The 26,021-nt window shown below is 37.3% G+C and overlaps 1 protein-coding gene across 3 annotated transcripts in view; it reads left to right on the top strand.

Moving 5' to 3' along the window:
• The first annotated feature begins 8,020 nt into the window (after positions 1-8,020).
• Positions 8,021-26,021, top strand: part of TFPI (tissue factor pathway inhibitor) — a 124,874-nt gene continuing 106,873 nt past the window's right edge. Inside the window, exons 1-3 of one of the 3 annotated variants that reach the window (XM_071434449.1) lie at positions 8,021-8,151; positions 9,238-9,379; positions 11,546-11,632. In XM_071434449.1, coding sequence (XP_071290550.1) covers positions 11,559-11,632 — 74 coding nt within the window. In that variant the 5' untranslated portion in view covers positions 8,021-8,151; positions 9,238-9,379; positions 11,546-11,558. Of the gene's footprint in view, positions 8,152-9,237; positions 9,380-11,526; positions 11,633-26,021 lie in introns of those variants that run through there. The other 2 variants (XM_071434453.1, XM_071434450.1) reach the window with 2 other exon arrangements.

Raw genomic sequence — 26,021 nt, 5'->3', positions numbered from 1 at the left:
ATGAGCAACTTCTGATCTCTTGGTATATGAAAGGATGTGTAAACAGCAGTGTTGGTGGGCTGAATCACTTGATTTCTATCTAACAACAATCAGTGAGAAAATCCAATAAAATTAATTGTCTTGACCTTTCCTTCTGCTCTTAAAATTTCTTCTTGATGCATTTTATAATTAAGACTGTCTTCAACATTTCTTTATTGAGGTAATTTCAAGGTCTCCATACCTGTGAGCCATAAATGATTAGTGCATTAATTTTGATTTTAAACATTATGAGACAATTTTGTTTGGACCATAGGTGAACTCCCTCCCATTTTTTGCTTTATTTTGTGCCTAATGATATTACCATGATACTGTCAGAAATAAATCAAGTGTCCTATAGGTCTTTTGAGCAAGAGACATAAGGAATTTTTATATATTTTTAAGTCCTTAAATCTCTTTCAGTTTAATTGCTGGTTGAAGAGCATACTTGGAGTTTGAAACTCTACAAGAGTAGTTCTCTTGTAGAAATCAGTAGCAAAAAATTGACCAAAGAGTGGGCATCTGCCTGTGGATTTCACATAGGAGAAATGCAGTATTTGAGTTTAATAAACCCCTACTCTGTGGCTTGGAAAATACAGAAACTTGAATATGGAGAGAGTGTGGTAAGAGTGCTTTCACTACAGAAAATCTGACTAAAACTGAGAATTCTTAGCTTGGAAGAACACTTCACATGCCCTGAAAAGAGCGTATTTTCTAATAGTTATTGATGAGAAACAATAGGCTGCTAAACCCATCAACCTTCAGGAAAACGTAAAGTGAGGATGAGACAGTCACCAAAGCTTTTTTATATACAAAGCAGCTTAGCTAAGATGAAATACCATCTTTGTTTGGATGTTTAGAACTGCAAATATTGTGATATTTATGCTGTAAAAGCTCTTTAAAAGTCATTTATTTTTCAGTAAATTTTATAAGGACTGAAGCTTTGTTTAAAAAGCTTCGGTGACTATCTTTGTCTCTCCCTCACTTTATCTCTGTTACTTTCCCAAAACTATTCCTAAAAGACTAAATTGATGAAATTCTCAGGAAGTAAAGAGGGGAAGGCAAATTTTTGTGGTAATAGTGAGGAAATTAGGCAAATTTGGTGAAAATATTCCTATTTAGCTGCAGCAGAAATTAATTTTCAGTGACATTTTCCACAAGTAAGCATATATTCAAAAAGCTCCTCAGGGTTCAGAGGAGGTAATAGTGATTTGCTGGGGGGGAAAAAAAGACTACTTTGTAAACCCTGTTTTTTTTCTTAATTTTATTTCAAGCTGTTCTTTGTCTTGGTTTCTCACCTTTCTGTAAGGAAAAGCTGGCATGAAATAATTGCAGAATTTTTTACTGCAGTACATTTTCAAACCAAAGAAGTGCTAGATTGTCATATTAGCTTGCTGGATATGTGCCTACTTGGATTCTAGAAAACTTATATTCTCATTTTTACATTATGTATTCATATAAAATTGAAAAAATTAGAGTTTATTTTAGTATTGAAGCCTTTAGTAGTGGATGAGAAATAAGTTAAACAGTTATTTATCAAGAATCAGATTTTTTTTTTTTCACATTTCTCAGGTTGCATATTGAAAACTGGACATGCCTCAGTTTCTTACTGGTTAATGAAAATCTTAAACTGCTAATTCCTTGCAACTTACTGTGCCTACTCCTCTCAAACTGCATAATACCAACACGAGCCTACTATGTTAATTTTTTTTTCCTTAATAATGAATCTACTAAACTTAATTTTTCATCTAGATCATTGAAGCATCTCCTCAGATCTGATTCAATGTACACCAATTTTTGGACTACTAAAAAGGAAAAACAAGACTCAAAACCAAAAAACCTGAATGTAACCATTATGTTTTGTTCTACTAAAATTATTTTGGTGAATTTGGGGTGTCAAAGGCAGAAATTGCCAAACATGCCCTTGAAAATTCTTTGCATACCAATTCACTTGGAAGCACAAATGTTTACTGAGGAGTGGGAGTTTTGAATATTGTTCTAAATAAGACAATTGCAGAAAATTCCCACTACATTTATGGAAGTGTAACGTAAGCATGAAGAGAAGAATTCCAGCCACCTTCCTGCTCTGAGATAATTCCCCTCAAAAATAACACTAGAAAAACTAATATTATGTCTTCTGTAGAAGAGAGAAATTTCTGTTGCCCTTAGGGAGCAGTAAATTATGTACATGTCATAATTAGCAGCATTAGGATGTTGCATTATTTATAAGGATAGAAACACTTCCAGCAAGTTGACATCCAGGTGTTATATGTGGTGGTATGGATGAGCAGAGTTATGTAATTGTTAAATCCCCAAGGGAAGACATGACTCACACTGTCTGAGGCAATCTGGAGGAGTTAATTGCTACAAATATTTGCCAATTAAAGGAAAATGTTAAATCAGAAGATAATTCATAATTAAAATAACATTTTCATGTGAAAGATGGCAAAAACCTAGTTAGCAACCCACTGCAAAGATGTCTTGATCAAGACCCATCCTTTGAAAATCAGTCTTGCATTAGATTGCTTGCAGAGTTGGGTACTAATTCAGGAAGATGTCTTTCATTTCTGTGGATTAATGAGATTTCTGGCAGACCTGGTTAGCTTAAATATTTTACTAACTTGAAGTTGATCTGAGAGATGAGTTTTCAATAGAACTACAGCTGGACTGGGGAATGGGATACCAGGAAAATATTTGTGTATATATACCTCTCCACTCCTAAGTAATTAAAGTTGAGGTAGGAATCAAACAAATGCCTGTTAATATTCACACAGTAACAGCATGGTTGTTTATGAATTTTTGTTAATGTAACTGTGTTACCTTTCAGTACTGGAAAATACAGTTCAGTTTTGAAGATGCACTTTCAAGTAGGTGTTACTTGAAGTGGAAGTAAATGCTTGTAAAACAAAATGGAGAATATTTTGCCACAGCTTGTACAAGCTGCTCTAAGCCAAGAAATAATTGTTAATTAAAGCTTACTACTTTAGAGTAAAGGGAAAGGTGTAGAATCTTTCCAGTCAGACTCCTGTGATACCTACAAACAGAAAGCTTTTTTTATAAGTTGAGCCTTTTTGTTGCTAAGACTCTCTCTGCAGCAATTTAATTATGAGTTGCAAAGTTGAATTTCTGCTTGGAGGAGATTGACCCTTTCCCTGTTGCTCAGCAAAATGAACAAGCAAATTCCTTCACTTGGTTTTGAATTTAGCTAGGGAGACAGCTCAAATCAGAACAAGATATCCAAGTGCTGTGTATCATCATCACCATCACATTGCTACCAAACAGGAGGCCAAGAGGAGCAGAGAGGTTGGGTACAAATGCATTTATTTACCCATGGGACAAATCATACTTGTCTATCCATAGGTACTGTAGGCTACAAATTATTTTTTCTAGGCCATGTGGTAGGCAATTTTAAAATCAATAAAAGAACACAAAGACTTCTGCAGCTGCAGCTATACCTTGGGTTACTGCTATAGGTAAGCAATATTTCTGTGTAAAAAGCCAAAGTTATATAAATAATTTCACACCTCTAGCATAGTTATATCATTTTTTGTTGTTCCTGAGCAATTTAAGTATCTGTGTTAGGGAGTTCCTCTGTGTTCTATTGTTTCAATCTGTTTGCATCCAGGATTCATGAGTGCAGTGGTAGCTCTGGTTGGTATTGGGGGGTATTTCACTGGGAACAAAAGTGCTTAGCTTGCCCTTATTTCACCAAAATGTTTACCTGTAATAACCCACCTGTCCTTTACAGCAGCATCCTGGACCTTTGAGCAATCAGAGCTGAGGGTTGAGTTTAATTCTGAGTGGTTGCAGGATCCTGAAGGGCTGAGACTTGGAGCTTCATTCTCTTTATTCTTTCTCACAATGTTTTTGGGAGCACTCTGGATGGAACAAAACTAGATGGCATCATTTTTACAGCTGTAGAGTCAACAGTTTAGTTGGCTCTCTCCAATGAAATCACAATCTGTTTTGACATTTTTTCCTTCAAAATCTTGACCTTTTAGCTGAAGTAGCTTTACTACCATACATCTTTACTACCATAGCTTTTGTTTACTGAAATCCAGAAATAAATAGATTGGAGGGGGCATCGATAGATGTGTATCTGCAGGTATGTGATCCCCTGCTAGTTAACAGAGGGAAGAAACCATTTGGAATCAGGCCTTTTCAAGGGTGTCAGAACCAAATAAAGTTTGTTAATTGTGGCTGTTGGGCTGTGTTTCTGGTGATTCCTGTCACTGCCAGAGCTATGCTTTGTGCTTTCTAACTCTGCTGCCTCAGGTGGAAGGCTGAGATTATTTTTTTTAGGGCCATCAGTGTTTTGCTGTCTGTGTTTGGACAGGTAATTGGTACATGGCATTTCTGAGCTCAGAAATCAGAATTTACTATGCTTTCAGTTTTATATAGTGGAGTGAGAGGGAAATAATAGAGCACCTGTAATGTTTCTTTGGATCTTGAGCCACTGACCTAGATTATGTGGCTGAAGTAGACAAAAATGTTCAGTTTCTTGCCAGACAGCCCACAGTGCATGAAATATCAAGTTAGCTGGTTCACTGAAATGAAAAAGTCTTGAAGAAGAAAAAAGGGGAGAAGTCTGACTATAAAACTCAAATTAACAAAGCTTTGAATATTAAACAAAAAACCCCCAGAAAATGTAAGTAGAACAATTTTTTACCTGTCAAAAATATCTATTGATGCTTTTTTGGATTGTTCAGAAGATCCTATTTATGCTCTATATGCCTAAAATATAGAAATACCTTTGCATTATTTATATATTTTCAGATTATTATCTCTACGCATGATTTCTTGTAACATGTTTTTTATACTGAATTATTTGACTGTTATGTCTCTTTGGTCATTCTATATCTCTCACTTGTCTAAAGTATATTTTTTTCCAATTTTGTTGAATCTGCAAAAATTTTTCACAGACTCCATTAAAATACAGCTGAACTTTGCAGGTGGCTGAGGCTTAAATGCACCAATAAGATTGTTCAAGAAATCTTGCCTGGTTGCCAGATTTTGCATCTAAATTCATTATTGTTGTGATGTGACTTATTCAGAAACAATCTTGCATCATGGACTGCCCTGTAAATACCAGTGATGCCCTGGAAAGCCCTTGGTGTAACAATATTGTTGTTTTCTACCCTCTTAGGTAAATATTTCTGGGAGACATCATAAAGTCTCTGCTTTTTTTCCAAGGCTCACACAGAAAACATCCATGACACTAAAATATCAAGCTGTGCATTCCATCATGGCTGTGCACTGGCTGTATTTCATTGTCTGTGGTTGGTTATTAAGGTGTCATAGTCTGTAAAGCAGTTAATCAGGTGCAGAAAAGCAGGCAGAGTTGATGCAGCCCATTAAAAATGATGATAGAAAGATGTGCACACAGGCAGTGATGGGCAGGTTTCCCCTAAGGAAAAACTCTTTAAACAAAACACCTCTGCAAGGACTCCTGTTTGCCTTCCTAGGAGTGGAAATGAAGATGTGAAAGCTGCTGGGCTGCACTCTGAACAAGGTGCATCCATGGGAAAAAAATGGGATGTCTAGCAAGAAATGAAGTGTGCTTATAATTGCCAGGCTATTAGTCTAGCAAAGAGCAAACTGCCTTCTGACTCTTGTGATTGACTTATGGCTGGGAGAGCAGAGGGCTCTGCTCTGGGTGTTTATCTAGAGCAATAAGCAGTGGAATTAGTCCTCTGGGTTGGCTGAAGTCCTGCTGCCTTCTCAGCAGCTGGCAAACACAGTGAAATCAATCTTGCATCTTTCACAACTTCTGGATTCAATTTAGGAAATAAATACAAAAATGATCAGCATTTTTCTAGCAGATGAGAGACTGAAATATACTGTTATCATTAAGCAACTTCAATAAGAAACAAGGGCAAATACATCACAAATTTATGCATGCCGCTCTTTGCTCAGCATCAAAGGCAGAGGTGGCCTGAGGGTTCTATTTGTTCATCCTTTTTGAATCTTCAGTGCAGAAGGGCTTCCTCCAAGGGATCCCTGTGCCTATTTTATTTGGGCTCTAGTCTGGTTGTGGAGTTTGCACCACTCCCAGTCTTATCTTGACCCTTCTGATTTTGGAGTTCCAGGGTAGAGTAACTCTTTAAATGATGGGTCTATGAAGCTGCTGCATTTTGGTAGCCCTGAGGGGTAGGCTGGGAAGTTGGGTTTTCATTTCTCTCCACTACAATTATCTTGTTTTGCAGCACTATTTGTTGCTTCTTGCACATGGAGACTGATATCTACCAAATCTTCTGGCCCAGGCTGGAGTTCACTTTAAAGGCCACTTCATGAGAGCAGGCATGGATTTGGTGTATTGGCAGACAGAGTAATCCAACTCTTTTTAAATTAACTTTTACGTTTTCTGCTGTGATGTTTCCCAGTTTCTGCCACATCACCTCTCTGCTGGTACTGAGTAGTGCTGCACCCTTGGGACTGCCTGCCAGGGTCTCTTTTCTGAACCATGTCTTAGGCTGTTGCTGTAAATTTTTATTTCACAGAATGTTACTCTATGCTCTAGTTAATTCTTGTCAAGGTCAAACATCTTGTTGCCGAATTTAGGGCGTATAGAATAGCTATAGCATTGTTCTGAGGGAAGAAATACTCCAAGTTGTGGTTTTATCACCCAGATCTTGTCTCTCTTCTGATGCTTTTTATTGCCCTTTTGCTGTCTGACATTATGTTCCATCTTGCAGCAGGTGGATGTGATTTTTTTTTTTTCCCAGTTAAGCAAAACTTCAATAAGTTTAGTACATGTATCTAAATAGAAATGAAAATCCATATCTCCTACACGGCTTTGAAAAGGTTGACTGTGCAGCCTGGTTTTGTCAAACTAGTCTGCCTGAAAGTGCTTTCACAATAAGTCCTTTGTGTGGATTAGAGGTTATTGGTGCTTTGTTTCTTGTGTGCAGTACATGCAATGTGATATTATGTCAATGAGGTTTAGGTGGCCTTTGTAGAATATACCCTTTTATGTCCTTGAAGCTTTATCAAGTTTCTTCTCTGGAGTGTCTAACGTGACAGGCAATTCAAGGGACTCGTGCAGTTTGTGCCTTAGTTTCCTGTACTGCTGCTTTAATTACACTAGCAATAGTACAGGCTATACTTGAACTGTTCGAGCTGTTGGTTCTCTTGCTCTTTGCCTGGGTGTGTATAAGCAGTGACACCTGGGTCACAACCACAGCTGTTTCTTCCCAAGCTAACAAAATGTTCAGCTGTGCTCAGTGATGCTGTGCTTTGCAAAGAGCCTGATTCACTCCTGAGGCAAACAGGACATTATGCAGGGAAGCATGAGAAGTTTTTCAGTGAGGTTAAGTGGTGCTGCTTGTCCTTGTGGCCTCATTTGCATCCACAGCAGCAGCCCCTTTGTCATAGCTGCAGCAAAGGAGGGAGAGCAGAGCAATCCTGTCACGTTATTTCCGACACTGCACACGCGCCAGGAAGCCACTGTGCCAGGTACTGCCTTTGCAGGAATGTCACCATCAGGGAAAGGACCAAGAGTTCCTGGGTGCCACTGCAGAATACCAATGTTTTCCCTTGTCCCAGTTATGGCCTTATGGGACAGTCTTTTAAGTTACTTAAGCAATTGTTAATTTAGTTGCTAGGGGATGGAATGTGTTAGATCACTCCAAGAAATGCTTTCAATTAAATCCAAAGAGACTATGGAATAACCCTTATGTTAGCAGAGCCTTGATAAAAAGGGGAATTGGAAAAAATTTAACCCAGTTGTGTATGGTCAATGAAAAGCACCAGGTCCTGTTAAAAGCTATGGATGTTAGGAAGGTTCCAGAATAAACAGTATTAGTGTTACAGGCATGTCTACACTGAGCAATTTATTCTGCTTTTGACTTGGGCCAGAATAAACTTACTACTTAATTTTACAGTGGAACTTAGTGCTTTTGTAAAATGTTTTTACGTTTAGTTGTGGACTGAAAGCAGTAAAGATGCAGTTGAAACTGATTATTCCCTTTTTTATCTTTGTGCTGCCTGGGGACTTCATTAGTTGAGAGGAAAGTATTTCATTAAAAACTCTGTCTTCACTGACCTCAGTGAGGAAGGAGTTTTATCCCCTGCCTTTAGAGGAAGTCTCTCTTTGATGAGAGTGAGGAACAAAGATCAAATCCAAGAGCAAGCAGAGTGAGTAGTTTTCTATGCTCTCTCTGTTAGACAAATAGAAACTTTTTGTTTCTCTCTAGACTGTACGTTTTGCACCAGTTGGAGTCCAGAATTAATCCTAACTAAACAATGTACATTTAGGGAGCTCTACTGAAATCAGTTAAGTAATTGTGAAAGAAACATGAATTGAAGCTTCAATTTCGACTAAATTTTAATAAGGATTTACCTTCCTTCAAATTTTTAATTAATAGCAATTATTAGACTTCTCCAAGAAACATTTTAAACCAATAAAGGATAGTGTTATGCTAGAATTGAATTTTAATCCTGTTGTAAAGCATGAATATATACATGATTTCCCATTTCTAAAAGAAGTTTTGAACATGAATATTGTGCAATTAACTTGTATATGTTTCAGTATTTATGGTTCCAAACTGAACTTCAGTAATTTCTATTGAAAGGCTAGTTCTGTCAAACAGATGCTGAATTAGATTTCTTTTGATATTTCAAAAAGCTCATTGTCATTAGGGTTATAGATTCTAGTGCTAATTTATCAATCTATTCAATACATTTCTGTATTTTTGGAATCAAGACTGACAGTTTAACCTTAGCTATCAAAATCCTTTTTAAAATCTGTGATTTATGCTAAAGTACACCATCAGGGGGTGATTATTTGGGTTTCCTTGCAGTTGTGTCACCAACTTTTCCTTTTTGAAATGGATGGAGCTTTTCAAGACTGGAAACAGTGGTTTCTGTTTCTATGCATGTTATTTATCTCAGCTGCGAGCCCAAAGGGCAAGAAAGGAAAGTTTTCAGTTTTGAATTCGAAGAATTGCCTATTCTCAGCTGTATGAATATGCTCTTTTGCTGTATAACAACTGCTCTTTTGCTCAGCACTCTGGGGGAGAAGATATTGAGTTCTGATTTTGCTTTATATGTAAAGTCTGCACTTTGATGATTAAATAGATAAGGCAAAAAATTCATTTAATTTTACACTGAACATATGTACAGCATCAGTATGTTATTCCTGGGTGAATGAAGTAGCTCTTTCAATCTAATTCTTTGGTTTTAGGGTTATTCATGTCATTGTCTTGCTATGTTTTTTCTCAGCTCTGAAAAAAGGCTGCTGTGCAAAGGATACTATTTGATATGTGATACTCTTACAAGTGCCAGTAGGGCTGCTCCTTATAGTAGGCACTGAAGAGCAGCTGCTCAAAGTGCTGTGAGGAGTATCAAATGGTCTCTAATGAGGGTAAGTCTGTGCACAGAATAGAGCAATCTTTCTGATGGCTCAGGTTTTAGTTTTCATGTTTTTCAGATCTTGTGCTGCTTTAGTGTGTAATATTAGGGGATGGTGAGCTCTCTTCACAGAGTAGGGGGACAAAACAATTCCTTCTCTAGCTGGGGACCAAGGACAAATGATCCAAAATTCAGGCCCAAGAACATAAACAATGTGGACATAAGAGAGATAAGCAGAATGGGACTTAATGGGCTAAAGCTGTAATTGGACAATGAACTCCAATATGCAAATGGACCAGAACTTATAAAAGTGAGAGATGCCGTGACCAGGTGTCCATTTTGTGACCATTTTGGTTCACCTTGGGTGTAGCCCTGGCTGGGCTCTTGTGCTGCCCAAGGTGCATCTATTGAGGCCTTTAAATAAATCCCTGCTTTATTCTTTAACTCCATCCAGCCTCTGTTCTAGGTCAGCCTGCACAAAGCATCATTTCCTCCTCTAGAGGCAGGCCGGGCTGGAAAAGCCCTGCTGGAGGGCTGGTAGGGATGGGCAGGAGAGCCCTGGCGTTTGGCTCACCTTGGGAAGGGCTGAAGGCAGCAGGACCCCTCAGCCAGCACATCACAACTCCTTCCTGCAGGGCTGCTGGGGTGCTGCTGCCTCTCTCCCTGCTCTGACATCTGCCTGCTCTGTGAAATGAGCCTTATCTCAGTTCTGCAGCTGATGGAAAGCCCCAGGAAACCATTGATCTGGTTCTTTTGAATTCAGTGGGCACCAGATTGGGATCATAAGGGGAGAAGATGAAATAATGAAAAAATAGTCAGATATGCTTTAGAATCTTCAGCTGCTGGATAATGAAGAACTGGGTGCATCAGTGGGGGAACTCCCATGGCCTCAGTGCACATTATTTCTTATCTTGAATATATCTCATCACAGAACATATTTGCTATCTATAAACTGAACCTTTGACATTATGAAGCCCAGCTAGTTGACTAGATTTAAAAACAGGTTTGGATACAAACCTTTTTTAAAGTTTGTTGTTGTGACTAGATCAAGTATTTCAAATTTTGTTTCAGTTTTTGCATCTGCAAAGCGGGGAAGTACGTTGCTGGCATGTTTTTTTGGTTGTCTAAGAAAATTTTATAGGGTTGGAAGCCTGGACCTTTTTCTAAGTGACAGGGACCTCTAGGAGTGTGCAGTCAGCAGCTTTCAGAGTCAGTGATCAGCCTGAGCAGTCCATCATTGCAGAGAACATGTTGATGAGGAAACAACAGTAGGTAAAATGAGCAACTCCATCTGGGGCAAACTGAATACCCAATGAAAAATTTTCCAAATAGACTGGTAATAGAAATAGGTAATAGAAATGAATTAGAAAAGCAAATAACAGAATTTCCCATAATTCTTAAGATAATTGAGAACTTCACAGTCTATGATGGGTATGATTAGAAAGAAAAAATATGAAAGGTGTGTTTACAGAATTCACTAGATCTAAATGTCCAAAATGGAAAATGTCACACAGGCAACTTTATAATATATTGTAAGTCAGCTCTGCAAGCCCTTGAACTAAAAATAGGTTTTTTGGTTGGAAAAAATAAGTTTCCCCCTCTAAGTATGTGGGGAATTGCAAGAAGATGGATCTCCCCTTAGGGGGAAAAGCCCCAAAGATTTCTTTAATTGTAAGTCAACAGGTGAAGGAAATTAATTCCCGTGGACCAAAAATATTCTTTTCAATGCATTGGGTTCTTTTTACCAGGTTTGCTGACTTTTTAATATACAGCGCAGCAGGAAGTTCACACCTGTTCCTGTCCTCATTCTGGTACAGAAATTGGTACAGACTAAGAGGAGAGCTCTGGATATTTGCCATGATTACCACACAAATTTACATGTTAACATGTTGATTGAGAATATCTGATTTTTATTCTTTCCTATGAATAGGTAATGGCCCGTTGTGATGCTGGCTGTTGCTTCTGATAACAGTCCTTAGTTTCTAAGCTGATTTTAAACTCTCAAACATTCCCTTTGCTTGGAGCCCTAATGTGGGTCACAGCTGTTTGTGATAAAGGCACAGCAGACAACAATTCTGTGACAGAACTTTGGAACTATTTAAATGTAGTAACTTAAAACTGTAAAACTGGACTGCAAAACCTTTTTTTTTATTTTGTTGCTTTGTCCTGTGCTTTCTAGGTGAAGAGCTTGCATGTACACAGAAGAGCTTCTTCTATGCTGTAGAGCTGAACAAGATTTGCAATGCTTCAGTCTCACATATATAAGGTAATCAAGTTTACCTTTCAATTCCTAAGTTATTTTCTGAAAGTGTTTTTGTTTGATTTACTAAAGCCAATAAAAAGGTTAGTGATGGGTGCTACATAAAATGTACTTTAACAATAAAGGGAAAAAACAGTTAAGTGTTTTCCAGTGGCTGTGATGCAGTCAACCTCTCTTATTTTTCACTTAGTCTGACATATTTAAATATGTACTACCTACCAGAAAATAGAAATATAGAATAAATGAAATCAAATGCAAATAAATATTTAATTCTGTTTATATTAGCTGCCTTTGTTGAGAATGGCAATAACTGAGTTTCCTGGCAAAGGATCATTGGAAATTCATGTCTGGGGGAAGAAAGTGAAATTAAATACTTAGTGTCAAATAGTATGTATAAATAAGATATGAGTAAGGTGCCTATACCAATATTTGACTTAGCATTCTTGGAGGAAAATCTGATAATAAATCTCATTAAATGGTGTGATATACCAGTAATATATTAAGATAGTTTAATTTTAAATTCTCCTGGCATCAGCTCTTTTAAGTACATGTGTTTCTGTACCATGCAAATAGTTTTCCTTTAGAGCACAAATTGGATTACTCTCTGCTGTTCAAATTAATTGTCATATTACTATCAATAATATTGGATGGAGTTTCCATAACTCTTTCAAACTGAAGCATTTTAGTAGTATTGCTGTGCTATTCCCCAGACTTAGTCACACTCTTAAACATTTGAAGAAATATGAGAATAAAATTGAATCCAAGTAGTTAGAAGAAATTATTTAGTGAGTTGATAGATTTTCAATTATCTTTTATTAGAAGTGCTTTAACATATTCTTAGAAGAACAAGAGAAAGTTTCAGAATTCCAAAATGCAAGTGTTTTAATTGGTCAATGGCAAGCAAGGATAAATCCTGCTCCAAATATCTGCCCTAAACAGAGATTCCTAAAGAGGGTCTTCCCTGCCTAATTCCCAAAATGCCATTATCTGTCTCTAACCCCACAATTTAGTGGGATAAAACTGTTTAAGGGGTGTTACCCCTCTGGATATTTTTGTTGCATGTTTTTTGCATCAGAAGTTTAAAGGATTTGCAGGATCTGCATATTGAGCCCCTTGTCTCTCCTTGTGACCAGCTGCCCTGAAGAGGTCATGACAACACACAGGTGAGTCTGGAGTTGGATCTTAGCAGTAGCAGGGTGATGTCTAAAACACCTTGTAAATGATATTTTATGGTTACTCCAGGTATGAACTTGAAGAACATATTGGTGTATACAAATGATTTTTGCATGTGCAAACACTTTCAGAGTAAATGTTGCAGCTGTTTTAGTAGAAAAGTGTTGTTTTGCCATCGTGACAGCTTAATAATTAACATCAGGGTTATATTAAATGACTACTAATGCTTTGAGGTTCCTGATATGTTCCTGTGTTAGGGGACTGCTGTGTGGTTGCCAGCTCTCAGGGATCCATCTGTATATATGACACGAGCAATCCATTGAAAGCTTGATTTCAAAGCCCTCTGTAAAACCCCTGTCAGAGTTGTCAGACAATGATGAGGCAGAAACTACAATTTCAGCAGTATGTAAGCTTTCAATGATAGTCTTTTGTCCAGTAACAAACGGTGGCAGTGGTCTGTGATGCTAGTCAGTATGTCTAAAAGGAGATGAATACACCCTCAAGGGCAACCTTGCAAATACCTGTCATTTAGAAGTAGATGAAATTGGAATTTCCCCCTTAGTTATTGCTCATATTTCCCCATCCCACAAGTCATTTTCAGCTATTCATACGTGCTCATCATCGAGGTTGGCACTAGAATTTGGTGTCAGATGAATAAAGTGAGAAACTAACTGTAGGAGTCAGAACAATGTTTTGTAGAGTGTCATCTCTCTGAATTAGGGTGGTGTTTTTGTGTAGCCTGAAGGGATGGGGAGAGCAGGGCTGAGGTGTGGGAGAGAATATGTTATCATAAAAGCACTGCATGCTTCAGCTTAGCAGCAATGATATCTTGCAAAAAGGCTTTTTTCTATTTCTATACATGCTGCATGCACATGACTATACTTGCATATGAATTTTGTTTCAATTTAATTTGGGGATAATTTTATTTCTTTCTAAGCACAGGTGGTTTTGAAACACTGTTTGAGCTCTGTTTATTTCAGCCTACAATTATTTGATTAAAAAAGACTTTGGGGAAAAAAAAAAGCCTGTATATTGAAATTGGAACCAAGTTATGTATGTAAAGGTTTTATATGAATAACGATCTTGTGAAAGAGATGGAATTTGTTAAGTATAAATTTTACATCCCAATCATTAATCATTCCTAAATTTTTAAACCTTAATCAGATAGCAGAGAGAACAGTCAAATACTGAATTATGAGAGAAACAATATCAGAAATCTAGTTCAGCACAAAAACAACAGCAACAAATTTCTCACAGTGACTTTATGATACCTATTTACCACAAACTCTTTCTAATGAGGGCATTCAAGCAATTAATCTTGAATTTACCCTTTAATGTGGTTATACAATTAAATCTATCTCACAAATATGTTCCCCTATAGATCATTTCTGATCTAGCAATTCTCTTTCTGCTTTCATGATGATAAACTGAGTGAAGTATTAAGGCTTTTATTCATTAATTCTTTGTCTTATTTTGTAGTGATTCAATTTTGGACAAATGAATGTTATCTGCACATCACTGCAGAAAATACTCAAATGTCAAATATAAACAATATGCAATAGTCTTAAACATTTTATTTCAAATATTATCCAAGCTAACTCTATGGAATCTTATTCAGTTTATAGACTGTCTTGAATTTTTCAGTGATATTTTCTGCTGATTTTTTTCTCTGACTTTCCCCGTAATATACTCAATTCTTAATACAAGATTGGAGTGCTTTAAGATACGGATGGCTGGTGTATGACTAACAGTGTTTAATAACACTTGTGAGAATGACTAAACATTGGCTGAAAATATTTCTCTGCACTGGAACTGCAGTGAAATGGCTGTGCTGAGAAAATTGCTGTTGAATCAGAATGCTGCTCAAATAAATAGAATAATTTGTTTCATTCATTAGGGTCAACTGACAAATTAGCTGCAGCTTTTCCTACAGACTGGCACTACTACATTAAATGTGGGAGAGTGGCAAATGCAGAGAAGTGGTGATGGAACAAGGAAATGATTTGAAATATTAATTCTGTGGAAATCTCTGTCAATATTCTTTGCAGATGAAATTATCCTAGTGTACCATGATAAATTCTTAGCTGTAACAAATACAACCAGCCTCTTATTTATGTCTGCACATTTTTATCTTTCCTGAGTCCTTCCAGTTCTTATGAAAGTCAGCAAGGAGCTAAAATATAACAATTTCTGAACTGAACAATTTAATGATGGGTTGTTAAATCTGGCATTTAACTGCCTGGTGATCTTGTTCCCAAAGAGTGCTGCTGGTGTGGTGCAGGACAGGAATCTGCTCCCAGAGCCTGCTGCCACTGCCACCAGTGTAAGCTGTAGCACAGCAGAGGCTGCAGCATCAGTGCCGCCCTTGTGCACAGTGACACTGCAGCCCAGGTGAGCAGGGTGCCAGCATCAATGTCCCCAGACCACACAGGGGTCAGCTCCTGAGCCCCTGCTGCCTTTGGGTTCACTGGATGTCTGCTGTGTGCAGGCAGCAGCTGCTCTTCAGCATCAGGGCAGGGGCCCTTGGGCTCCTTTGCAGGAGCCACGAGCCATCAGTTGACTGCGAGAACTTTGTGGCCATGGCCCAAGGCTAGAAGGAAAGCCTTTGACCCCTCAACTGCCTAACTTGAGGAAGACTGCCAAACCAACCTCTGTTCCTCTTCTTTAAATATGTTGTGTAAATCTCATCCAGATCACATTAGTAGAGTCTATAAATTTACTTGTTCATTACTATTATGAATCATCATACACAATCCTTTTTTCCACTTTATCTCAAAACCAATTCTTTTTCTCTTTAGATGATCTATAGATGTGCTATAGATTATTAAATATCACCCCTTACCCACCCTCAATTCTCCTCTGGGTAAACGCCACATCCATGATTGGCTGTATGAAAAATAAAGTCTCAAAATGTTGAAATGCTGAAATGTATTTCTGGTGAGAAATCATCACCTGCAAATGAACGGATATGTCAGACTGGTGGAACAATGTACTTATGGGACAGTTTCTGCATGAGAGTTTTCAGAATGTGCTGCAAGAGTACTTCTTTTTCTTATAGTTCTGAGGATGTTTCTTAGTTCTTTTATTCTGGTAGAAGGCTATAAACTAGATATGATCAGAATATTTCTTTATGTAAAGATCTAATTCCAAGTCCATCCAGGTTTAAGTCATCTTATCAAGCTGAAGCTAAGGCATTTCAATATCTAATAGGTGAGGGCAAACTTATCCAACAGCTGTCCTTATTTAACCAATATTCTGTAATACCCAGGCACGTACACATCTCTTTTAGGTGGTGGCAGGTTTTGTGTAAACCTATCCAGTTCCCATTGCTTTGTCCTGGGACACAAAGCTGCTCACAGGACAGGGAAGCACAGGGTAAACTGCTTCCCAAATATCTCCCTGGCATTCTGCAAATGAGAGCCCTCCCCAGCCTCCCCCCAAAAATATCTTTGTTTAAATCCTAGGTAGATTATACTTCTATCAGTATTTCTCCTCATATTCTAACAAGTTTAAAATTCAGTATATTTACCTGATAAAGGCAATTTGATTTAGTTTTAATAAATAAAAAATTAATAAATAAATTTTTGATATTATTTTAGTTTTTAATACCCTGGAATGCTGTGAGCATTAGGCATTTTTCTCCACACCTTTTGTACATTAGCATACAGAGTTCATGTTTTTGTCTTACATTCCTGAAGTGTAACTGCATGACTGCAGTGTACCAGAAATGACCTTTACCTACCTGAACAGTGAGTTTTTAGCTTTCCCTCTGTTATGTTTCATCATGTTACACATGATAAAAACTTTTTTTCAGTGACAGCTGTTTCAACTTGCCAGAAGGCATTAATTCACATAATAATTCTATGCATTTAGAAACACTGTTAACACATTGAATTTTATCTACTGGACATATTCACTTGACATTTTCCTGCTTTTTCTGCAGCCAGGCTAGAGACACGACTGTTCCACTGACTATTTTACCAGGAGCAGGGTTTTATCCACTTCTGCCTCTGTGTAATCCTTACACTGAGGCAGCTTGGTTTTGTAGGAGAGGCACAATTCAGCTAGGGAAGATGTCATTGCCCAAAGATAATGACTTTTTTTTTAATCTGAAACACAATTTTGTGGGGAAGTATTTTGGCATGAGAAGCACTGCTGGCTTTTTCTGATACATGATTAAATTTTGCAATATGTACTGCATTCAGTAGTGAATCTGTAAGTAGGTACAGCTGAGCACTTCAGGGTCAGGGCTCTCTGTTCTCTATGTAATGCAAAAAGCAAAACATGGAGGCAAAGAGCCTCTCACTCAGCCTTAGGAACTTTAGAATTCAGGTTTGGTCCTTTGAAACTGAGCTACATTGTTGGTTATATTTTTGATTGCAGAAGTGAGGTAGGAAAGAATTCATCAGGAATGGTTCCTGTGATGGAACTATCTTAACAGCATGGTATTCTATTTTTGAATTATTTCCCTTTCCTTGTTGTATTTGGTAATGAAAAGAGAGAATGGTCTGAGTCAACATCTGAAGGCAGTTAGCAAAATAAATCAGGAGAATTACTGTAACAAGGTGTTGAAATGAAAAGCTAGCATGTGCTGCTGTTATCAAGTTCAATAAAGGTGTCAGAAGCAAAATACACATATTAATCCATAATTCAAGTTAATTCTGTTCACTGCAGTTTAGATGCCATGAGAAAACCCAACAGGAATTTGTGAAGCAATGCACCTTCAACAATCTGCATAATGTTTTTATTTACAGACTGACTTTGTTCCAAAAGGAGGTATTTTTTGAAATAAGCATGGTGGACAGAAATAAGCATGAATGGCTCCAGGACTCATAGTTGGACAGTCAATAAAGATTTTGGTGCTACTTCATAGAATTGGATATTGTTGCCACTGGTAAAATTTCAGTGTGGCATGACAAGTGTCAGGTTGGTTATGTGAATTCTCTTGCTGAAGGATTCCACTTTACCCAGGCTATGCCTTTGCTAGGGGATGCAGATGGAGTGATTTTTCTTTCTTGATTTCACACCTGTGATGAGGAATGGAAACCCCCTCAGTGATGGGGACTGGTGCTCAGTTCTGTGTCCTGTAATTTACTATTTAGGAAAATACTATAAAATGAAGGATTTCAGCTCTGATTCTCTTGGACTGAGGACAGAGTTCTGCACAGGCTTGCATCTCAAAAAGAGCTCTTAAACTACTCAGCCACTGGGAAGAAACAGGTAGTTGCTATCTTTGCTGATCATTTTAAAACACCAACCCTGGTTTTCTGTTTACACCTAAAACAGCTCAGAGAAAATATTTTTCAGACTCTTTCAGTTCTCTGTAATTAATATTCACCCTCTAACATCTTTAGCATGCTGGAGCAGAGTCTGCTTTCTATTTGATCCAAAAGGTGAATATCCTCATCCTCAAACAGTTCCATTGTTAGAAATGGAATTGTGTGGAATCAATTATTTTGCAGTGTGACTAATGAATCACACTGGGTTCCTGTCCTATGAACTGCAGAGTTGTCTTACTTGACTAAGCAATAGTTTCCAGCTGCATTTATTCACCTTGAATTCAGCTGGCGTCTTTCATCAGAGAAAGTCATCCATTGGTGCCCAACAGGTCTTTTTCCCTCTTTTTTTAACTTTAGGCTGGTTTACTCTAATCTAGACAGCAGCTATTTATGCTTCAGATAATATTGGCTGGATTTTAGGTTAAATGTTCAAGTTCCTTCAGGATACACTAACCTAGTAACTCAAATTGTGATTGCTGAAATTGGTAGACTATTTGGAAAGTATTCCTTCAATTCTCTTTTTACTGATTTCCTTAGTGAAAGGGAAATATTAAAACATATATTTAAGTTCTGTGTCTAAATACGTTTCATAATCTTCTATCAGAAAGTAATTAAAATTCAATTCCCTCAAATAGGCAGGCCACTTAAGGAAATGTATTCAAGCATAGAATAGACACCACCATTTTTTGGATAACAAATGTGCTAAATGGACACTTGGCATCTCTACTCTTCTTCAGTCATAAATGAATTTTATAGTGTCATTGCTTCAGTGGCAATTTAGGATTGAACTGTTGCCATTCAGTCTATACTATGACACTTATGGAATCAAAACACAGAGTCACTGGAGCTGACCTTAACTCCTCAGTGATTGAGACTTAGAATTTAGAAATACTTGGGTCTGATACAAATCTTGCTTTATCTATTCTGCTGATAGATGTTAGCCAGACAAGAAGTAACCCTTAGAGAATTCAGCAGGGTGAGTAATCTGAGTTTTTTGATTAGATAAGTGCTGATATCAGAGTATCAAGACAACTGAGTTCTTAATGCTTAACATCCCATAGTTATTACCATATCCCTATTACCATATCACACAAATGTTTATTATTAGTCTCTTTTTGCTTACGTGCTTTGAAAAGGCTGAGGTCACACACTCCTGATTTTTGTTATTTAGAGAATAGTTTTTGAAGAGTTGGCAGAATTGTATAGTTGTACCTATATCTTCACCAATTGATGCTTGAAAGCACCTAATAAAGTAACTAAACTATGAAATAATGCTGGCTGCTCTCAAGAACTCAGGGAAGGAACTGCACAAGGACAGGAGTGAATGGTATCTCAGGATAAATGGTGTAATTAAGGATATTTCCCTCCTATTTTCATGTCAGGTCAATTACAGTGACCTGCTTCTTGATATCAGTGAACAATGATTTATCTGTTTAGCTACAAAATGAGGGGCTTGTTTAAAACATAAAAACCCAAAAGTAACCCACCAAGATCAATGTGAAGCAGTGCCCCAGTTAAAATGGTGATTTACTGCAGATATTCAGAGCTATAACTAAGTCTCCAGTGGATGCAGACAATAGCAAGTTAAGTGTTACCATTTATCAGCTGAATTTGTATCATTATCCCAGAGTCAATATGTAGAGAGAGCAGCTTTGCCCTTACTGCTGCTCTAAGAGCCTTTCAGGGAGATGAACTGTTAGAGCAAATCTGGGATCAGTAAACAGCCCATAGGAGTTCCTCCATTTATGTTGTTTTGGTTTTTGGACAGCAGATATATTTTCAGTAGGAGTTTAAAATCCATTTCATAAAGGTCTTGGGCTTACTATGCAACTTCCTTTTTAAAAAAAAAATCTACCTCTCTGACGTTGCTGCCTTGTGTGCTTTAGGATATTATTTAACAAATGTATCAAATCCATCTCACCTGAAGCACCCCCTTGTGTGGGGTGCACGGAGCAGTGAGCTGGGGCCAGGCCACTTAGAGGGGTTTGATTTTTCCCCTCAGAAATGGTCATAGAATGTTCAAAGAGGGTGAATGAATTGATGTATTCATACTGTTACTATTTGAAAATGGGTAATATGTGTTCTGCAGGAGAGGTGGGGAGAACAGGGCAGAGCCACTACTCTGAATTTGCTGCTCTAGATAGGATCAATTTTTATATTTTATGCTTTGCTTGCTGCTTTAGCGTAGGCCTGGTGTTTGTATGTACAAGTGATTGAAATATGCTGGCATTTAGCAGGATAAAATTCCTGATGGTTTCCTCTCTTGGTGTCCATTGCAGGATCAGCTGTGCTAAGATTTGGGTTTTCTTTATTTCATGGCTTTTTTTTCTTCTTTTATATATGATTTCCCTTACGATATTCATTGCCATACTAGACAAGCTGGATTTTTTTTTTATTATGTGTAGCTAAATGTATTTGAGAGTCAGGATAAGAACTGTGAATGGAACTGAATTTTGATGTTTAGTTACAAAGGTATTTATTCAAGAAAAAACCCAGCAATGTAGTTTTTTAATATTGGAAGGGGTCAGGGAAGAGAAACTCCTGAAACTACTAGATTAAAAGTTTTTGGAGTAGTTTAGACTGTCAAAATAGGATTGTGGATAGTCTTGTGATATTTTGTGAAAATTAGTTTTGTATTTGCCTATGGTATGGTTTCAGCCCTTGTAAATATAGGAGCCTTTGCTTTCTGTGTAAGTGTTCACTTATTTTTCAAGGCTAAAAAGTCACTTCTCTGCCTGTGATGGACAAAAAAATTGCATTAACTTTCAATTTCAGTCATTGTAATAATCTCATTTTACTTGTTATCATTCTAATTCTTTAGCATCCATGTTTTACCTTTTTTTTCTAACTTCCTAAATCAACAAGAACAAGCTGGCAGCCAAGCTGGTAGTTGTATGACAGTGCCATACAGAAGGGACTTACAGCTTTTAGGATGTAACAAATTATTTAAATTCTTGCAATTTGCATGATGGTCTCCAGAAATTGGCATATGGCATCACGAGAAGGCAAAATGCCAGTCAGTGTAATATCAGCTGGCTGAAAATGCTTGGAAAAGACAGTGAATACATTTTCAAAGGATTAAAAAGCATGGCCTAAGGAAAGTCCAATGCATACCTACCCTGAACCTGTTTGCTTCTGGTTAACATAAAAACAGATCTGCCATGCTTTGGACAGTTTTGATGGAAGTGCTGTGCAGAGTTTGAACTGCAGTGAACACAGTGATTTGTCCTTGTAGGAGCAGGCTCCTGTGATGTAACATAAAATGGAGAAATGTTTCTTACCATTTACTACCTTCTTAAGGGTCAGGAATCAAATGCATTTCTGCACAAAAACAAAAAAAAGAGAAACCAGTCACAGTTGTGCTTTCACAAGTCCATGACAGAGTGCCATTCATACGTAGAAAACAAGGAGTTTGGTCACAGGGTTTTGCTTCTCCCTACAGCCAGGGGTGTGTGAATGGAAACTGTTGACTGGAAAAAATGTAAAGCATATAAAGTGATGTGAATAAAATTTATTACATGTTATCTCCCTCTAGTTCCATAAAGTCTGTCCTTGAAGCATCCTGATGCCTTTGGTCACTGCCATGCCTTACATTGATCAATGCAAGATCAAATTTAAGGATAAAAGCAAGGAACACAGTAAGGACAAAGCATCTGCAGCTATTCTTGTACAGTAGCATATTTGAAACACACAAATAAACCCTGGCTTATTCTGGAAAACTCTTTCAGGCTTTTAATTAAAAAAAAATTTCTCTAGTTCACCGTATATTTCTGTAACCTTTTTTCTGTAGTGAGGAGTTCCCCAGGCTAGCTCTAAGGTTTGGTGAACCCTTTTTTCCATGGATGTGTCTTGGTGGGTGTTTCATTGAATGAGCCATTGAATGAGCCATTGAATAAATTAGGGTTAAAGCCAATTTCTCTTAGTTTCTATTTTGCCCTTTCTGTTACAGTCTTCACGGATTACTGCAGGAACTCCAAGTGGCAATGCTGTTTGTGAACTGAAACTGTAAAGAAAAATGAAAGAAACCTAAATTCTAATTCATTTGACTTTAAAGTAAACAAACAAAATTCTTCAACAGTTAAGATTACTTTAAACGTATGGTAATTTTTGGTTTGAAAATAGGAAGGAGCAAAAAATAAAGTAGGTACCCATTTGGATCTACATCAGTCCTCCTTGTACCTTATTAATCATGTTGTGTGCAAACTATTGTATGTGTGAGAATAAATCCTTGGCTTCCATGGCATCCAGTTCCCAGCCCTGGCATGGGATGGGCTTTGTGAGCAGTGAGAACTGCATCTATAATAAAGTGCTTGCATTCCCATGCCTGCACCAGAGGACTAATATAAACTTTTATGTGGTATTATAATGAGAAAAATTGCAGTTGTTTTTTACAACTTCTGGGTATTTGAAACCATGATAGCATCCTGAAGAATTTCATGTGATGGTTTTATTTTATTTCATTTTGTTTGAAATTTATTTACTGTGTTGTGCTGGATTGGAAAGGACCCACAGGGGTCATGGAGTCCAACTCCTGGCCCTGCACAGGACACCCCAGGGATGACTCCCTCTCCCTGAGAACTCCCAGATGTTTGTGGAGCTCTGGCATGCTTGGTGCTCTAACCACTTCCCTGGGCAGCCTGTGCAATGCCCAACAACCCTCTGGGTGAGGGGCCTTTTCCAATAACCAACCTAAATATCCCTCATGTAGGGAAGCCACAGACGGTTTTCTTCTCTGTGAGCTTTTGCTATTAAATGCCTATGAAATAAGAAAAAAAATAAATCTAGATTTATTATGTGGCAAATTATTTTTTTCTAATTCCAGAAAGCAGTTTGGGGAATAATAAAATATTAAATTTATTTTCAAATAGTTCTGAAGTCCCAGGTGACTGAAAGTGGCAAAAAAATGAAGAATTGGGAAGGATCCATTCCTCAAGCTCTTCATACTGTAGCTCATCCATTGTTAACAATATTATTTATGAAAATGTAGTTTTAAGGTTTTTAGAAAATTGTTAAAATTATTTTTTTCACAAGATTTTCAATTCTGAAAAGGTTTCCCTCTAGACAAATCTTTTGTAAGTGAAGGTCCCAATCCAGAGTTGTAATCAAACCTAGACAATTAACCAGGTTTTATTCCCCAGTAAAATGCACCTCAAAGGACTGTTAGTGTCAGGATGTGATAAAACCACATGGCATTCAATGCCCTGGAGCTTAAGGGAGGATTCATCCTATGAAGACCTGATTTCTGTGGTGGTTTTTTAATCAGAAACAGAAATATAAATTAATGATGAAGAATACTTGGCTCAGTCAGTTGGACTAAATTCCCAAAGGTGAAATATCCCTGTAGATGAAAGCTTAGAAACAAAAGAATCAACGAATAAGGTTTGAGAGGCTAATTTGGAGAGGCTGAGCATAATCCATTTGGCTTTAGAAGTGGCCAGGAAAAAGAAGGATGCTTCTTGGTGCTAGCTGACAGTCAGTGAGACAAAAATGCCATGTTATGCAAGTACTGCTATAAAGAATGATCAGAAAAATAAAAAAGCTTTTGTCTGCTGGGAGAAAGGAACAAATCTGAGAATCACTCCTTCTCTGGAGGCCTATTTGAGAGCCTGAGGCTGAATGTTTGTTCCTGTAAGAGAGGCCCACAAATGGGGGGGGAGGTTGTATGAAAATAATAAACTCTCCAACATGAGAGTGAAAGAAATATGAAGAGCTTCTTGATTTTTCTCTGTATTATCTACTTTTCTTATCAACTCTGACTTGCTTTAGTAGGACGGGAGAAGAAGGCACAGTAGGAGAAATAGAAAGCCCCGAGTGTTATTAATTTTCTTTCTTTAGAAACAAAGATCAAGATGCAAAGCTGGGTTTGAGTAATCTGTTAACAAAATTTGGTTTTTTCATTGTTTTTGGTAACAGAGGAGTAACTTGGGGAAAGGTGTTTGGAGTTTTTTACCATTATCTCTGAAGAGAGGAGACTAGTTTTTCTATGATACCTTTGAATCATACTTCCCAAGCACCATGGAAAATTCTAAATACTGGATATTATTTTAAAATAAAAAAAAAAAAGAATCAAGAGCCTAATCCAAAATTTCCTGAACTCAAGGGAAAGGATCTCTTTCCCCCTACTAGTCCCTGGATCAGATTTGGTTCTCACTGAAGAAATAAAAAACTTCCCAGCTATATCATTTACTAAGTTGAAGATTTATTTACCTCTTCTTAAAACTGGTTGCTTTCAGACAAGCAGATGTTGTAAATATTCATGCTGGAATAAATTTGCTTGTCAGGGGTATTTAGTGCAAGTGATCCTTGCACTTGGAAAAACATCTTGTCCTTTTCTGCCCAAGAGCTCTGGTTAGTTTTTGATGGGTACTGTAGGCAGAGATAGACTGTTGTAAATACTTGATTTATCAGGATCCCTGACCTTCCTGTCATCCTCTGTGGCTTGCATTATCTTTGGATATTGAAGCAAATAGAATCGTTTCTCTGAAGTGCTGTGCAATTTAACTCCCACAACCTGTGCAAAAGGCACCAGATGTTTCTGAGGTCCCAGGTTTCCCATCTCTGCTTTGAACTCATCTCCCTCCCACATGGTTATTAAACTTTGGTTACAGCAACAACAGCTTCTTTTTGAAGGCAGTGACAGTGTTGTCTGATGCTCTTAAATTCTGGTTTAAAATACCATCTAAACCAGTTAAATGGGCAGCACATCAAAGCGTGTCAGGAGCTGTAAAGGAAAGGCTGCTGCCTTTTAAGGCAAAATGATAGCAAGATTAGCATATTTATAAGCATAAATGTTTAGAGGACAGGGTTTTGTCCTCAGTTATAGCCCTGGAATAACTTTCTTTGTCATTCAAAACTGAAAAAAACATTCCAAATAGAGCAGCCTTAGGGGGGCCTAATTCAGGAGAATTAAATATCAGAGAGCTGAACCCCCAGTTTTTTCTCAATATCCTATACCCGTAATATGTTTCCTATTTCTTGCTAGAAATTGACTAGAAATGATCCATATTCCAAACTCTCTTTTTCTAATAATTGATTGCATTGAAAAATCTTTTCATCTGGGTGGCTGAAAAAGTGAATTCCCTGTGTTTTTTTCACTATGAAGTTTTAATTTCATCCTGTGACATTCCATATGTGAGTGATAATGATTTTCTATCTTTTCTTTCTTTAATATTAAGAATAAAAGATGGAACTAGAAAGAAAGAGGTCATTCATCTTCTGTCAAAAATATAAATGCAGGAAGAGAAGGAACATATATATATATATATATATGTGATTTGGTTTTATATCAAAGATGAATGTAGCACAAATGCATAATAGATAATAATGCATACTTCACTGCAAAGTACTATGGAAAATCTACATTTTTCAGAAGTTTCCTATAATTCCAACTGCTTTTTACTGACAAATAGAGACCTGGAAAGCTTTTATGAACCAAGAAGTTTACTACTGACATTATGAAAATTTCTTTTCACAGAAGTAATTTGCTTGAAAACTTGTATGTGAAATTCCTTCCTCTTTAGCTACTTTAAGCCAAAATGTAGCAAATTAAATTCAATAGGGAATAAAGGATAAAACAACTGGTTTCTGTGTTCAAGATTGTTAGAGTAACCTTCCTGCTCCAAGGAGGATATAAAAAAAGTAATTGTCTTTCCATTGCAAAAATTCTTCCCGTGTAAGTGCCTCATTTTGCTTGAGAAGCACAGCATTGGTTGTTCACCTCTGCATCCATTAGCCACTTAAACATATTAGAGTGTTTTAAAAAAATTTTACAATAAAATTTAGGCTTTTACTCGACATTGTTCATAACAGGTTGAAATAACCCTTTTTATTCTCTATGTATTTTCTTGTATTTCCCAGTTCTTATCTTTTGTGATAGAAAAAAGGTCACTCTTTTTAATGACATGAAGTAACAAAAATCAGAAGTTGAACCTGGGAGAGTAAGT

Source organism: Agelaius tricolor, unplaced genomic scaffold, assembly GCF_023055355.1.
Source record: "Agelaius tricolor isolate 1412-34295 unplaced genomic scaffold, bAgeTri1.0.p SCAF_10, whole genome shotgun sequence".
NCBI classification, from domain to species: domain Eukaryota; kingdom Metazoa; phylum Chordata; class Aves; order Passeriformes; family Icteridae; genus Agelaius; species Agelaius tricolor.
The sequence above is the reverse complement of the archived record's forward strand: the minus strand, read 5'-3'. Positions and strand labels throughout refer to the sequence as shown.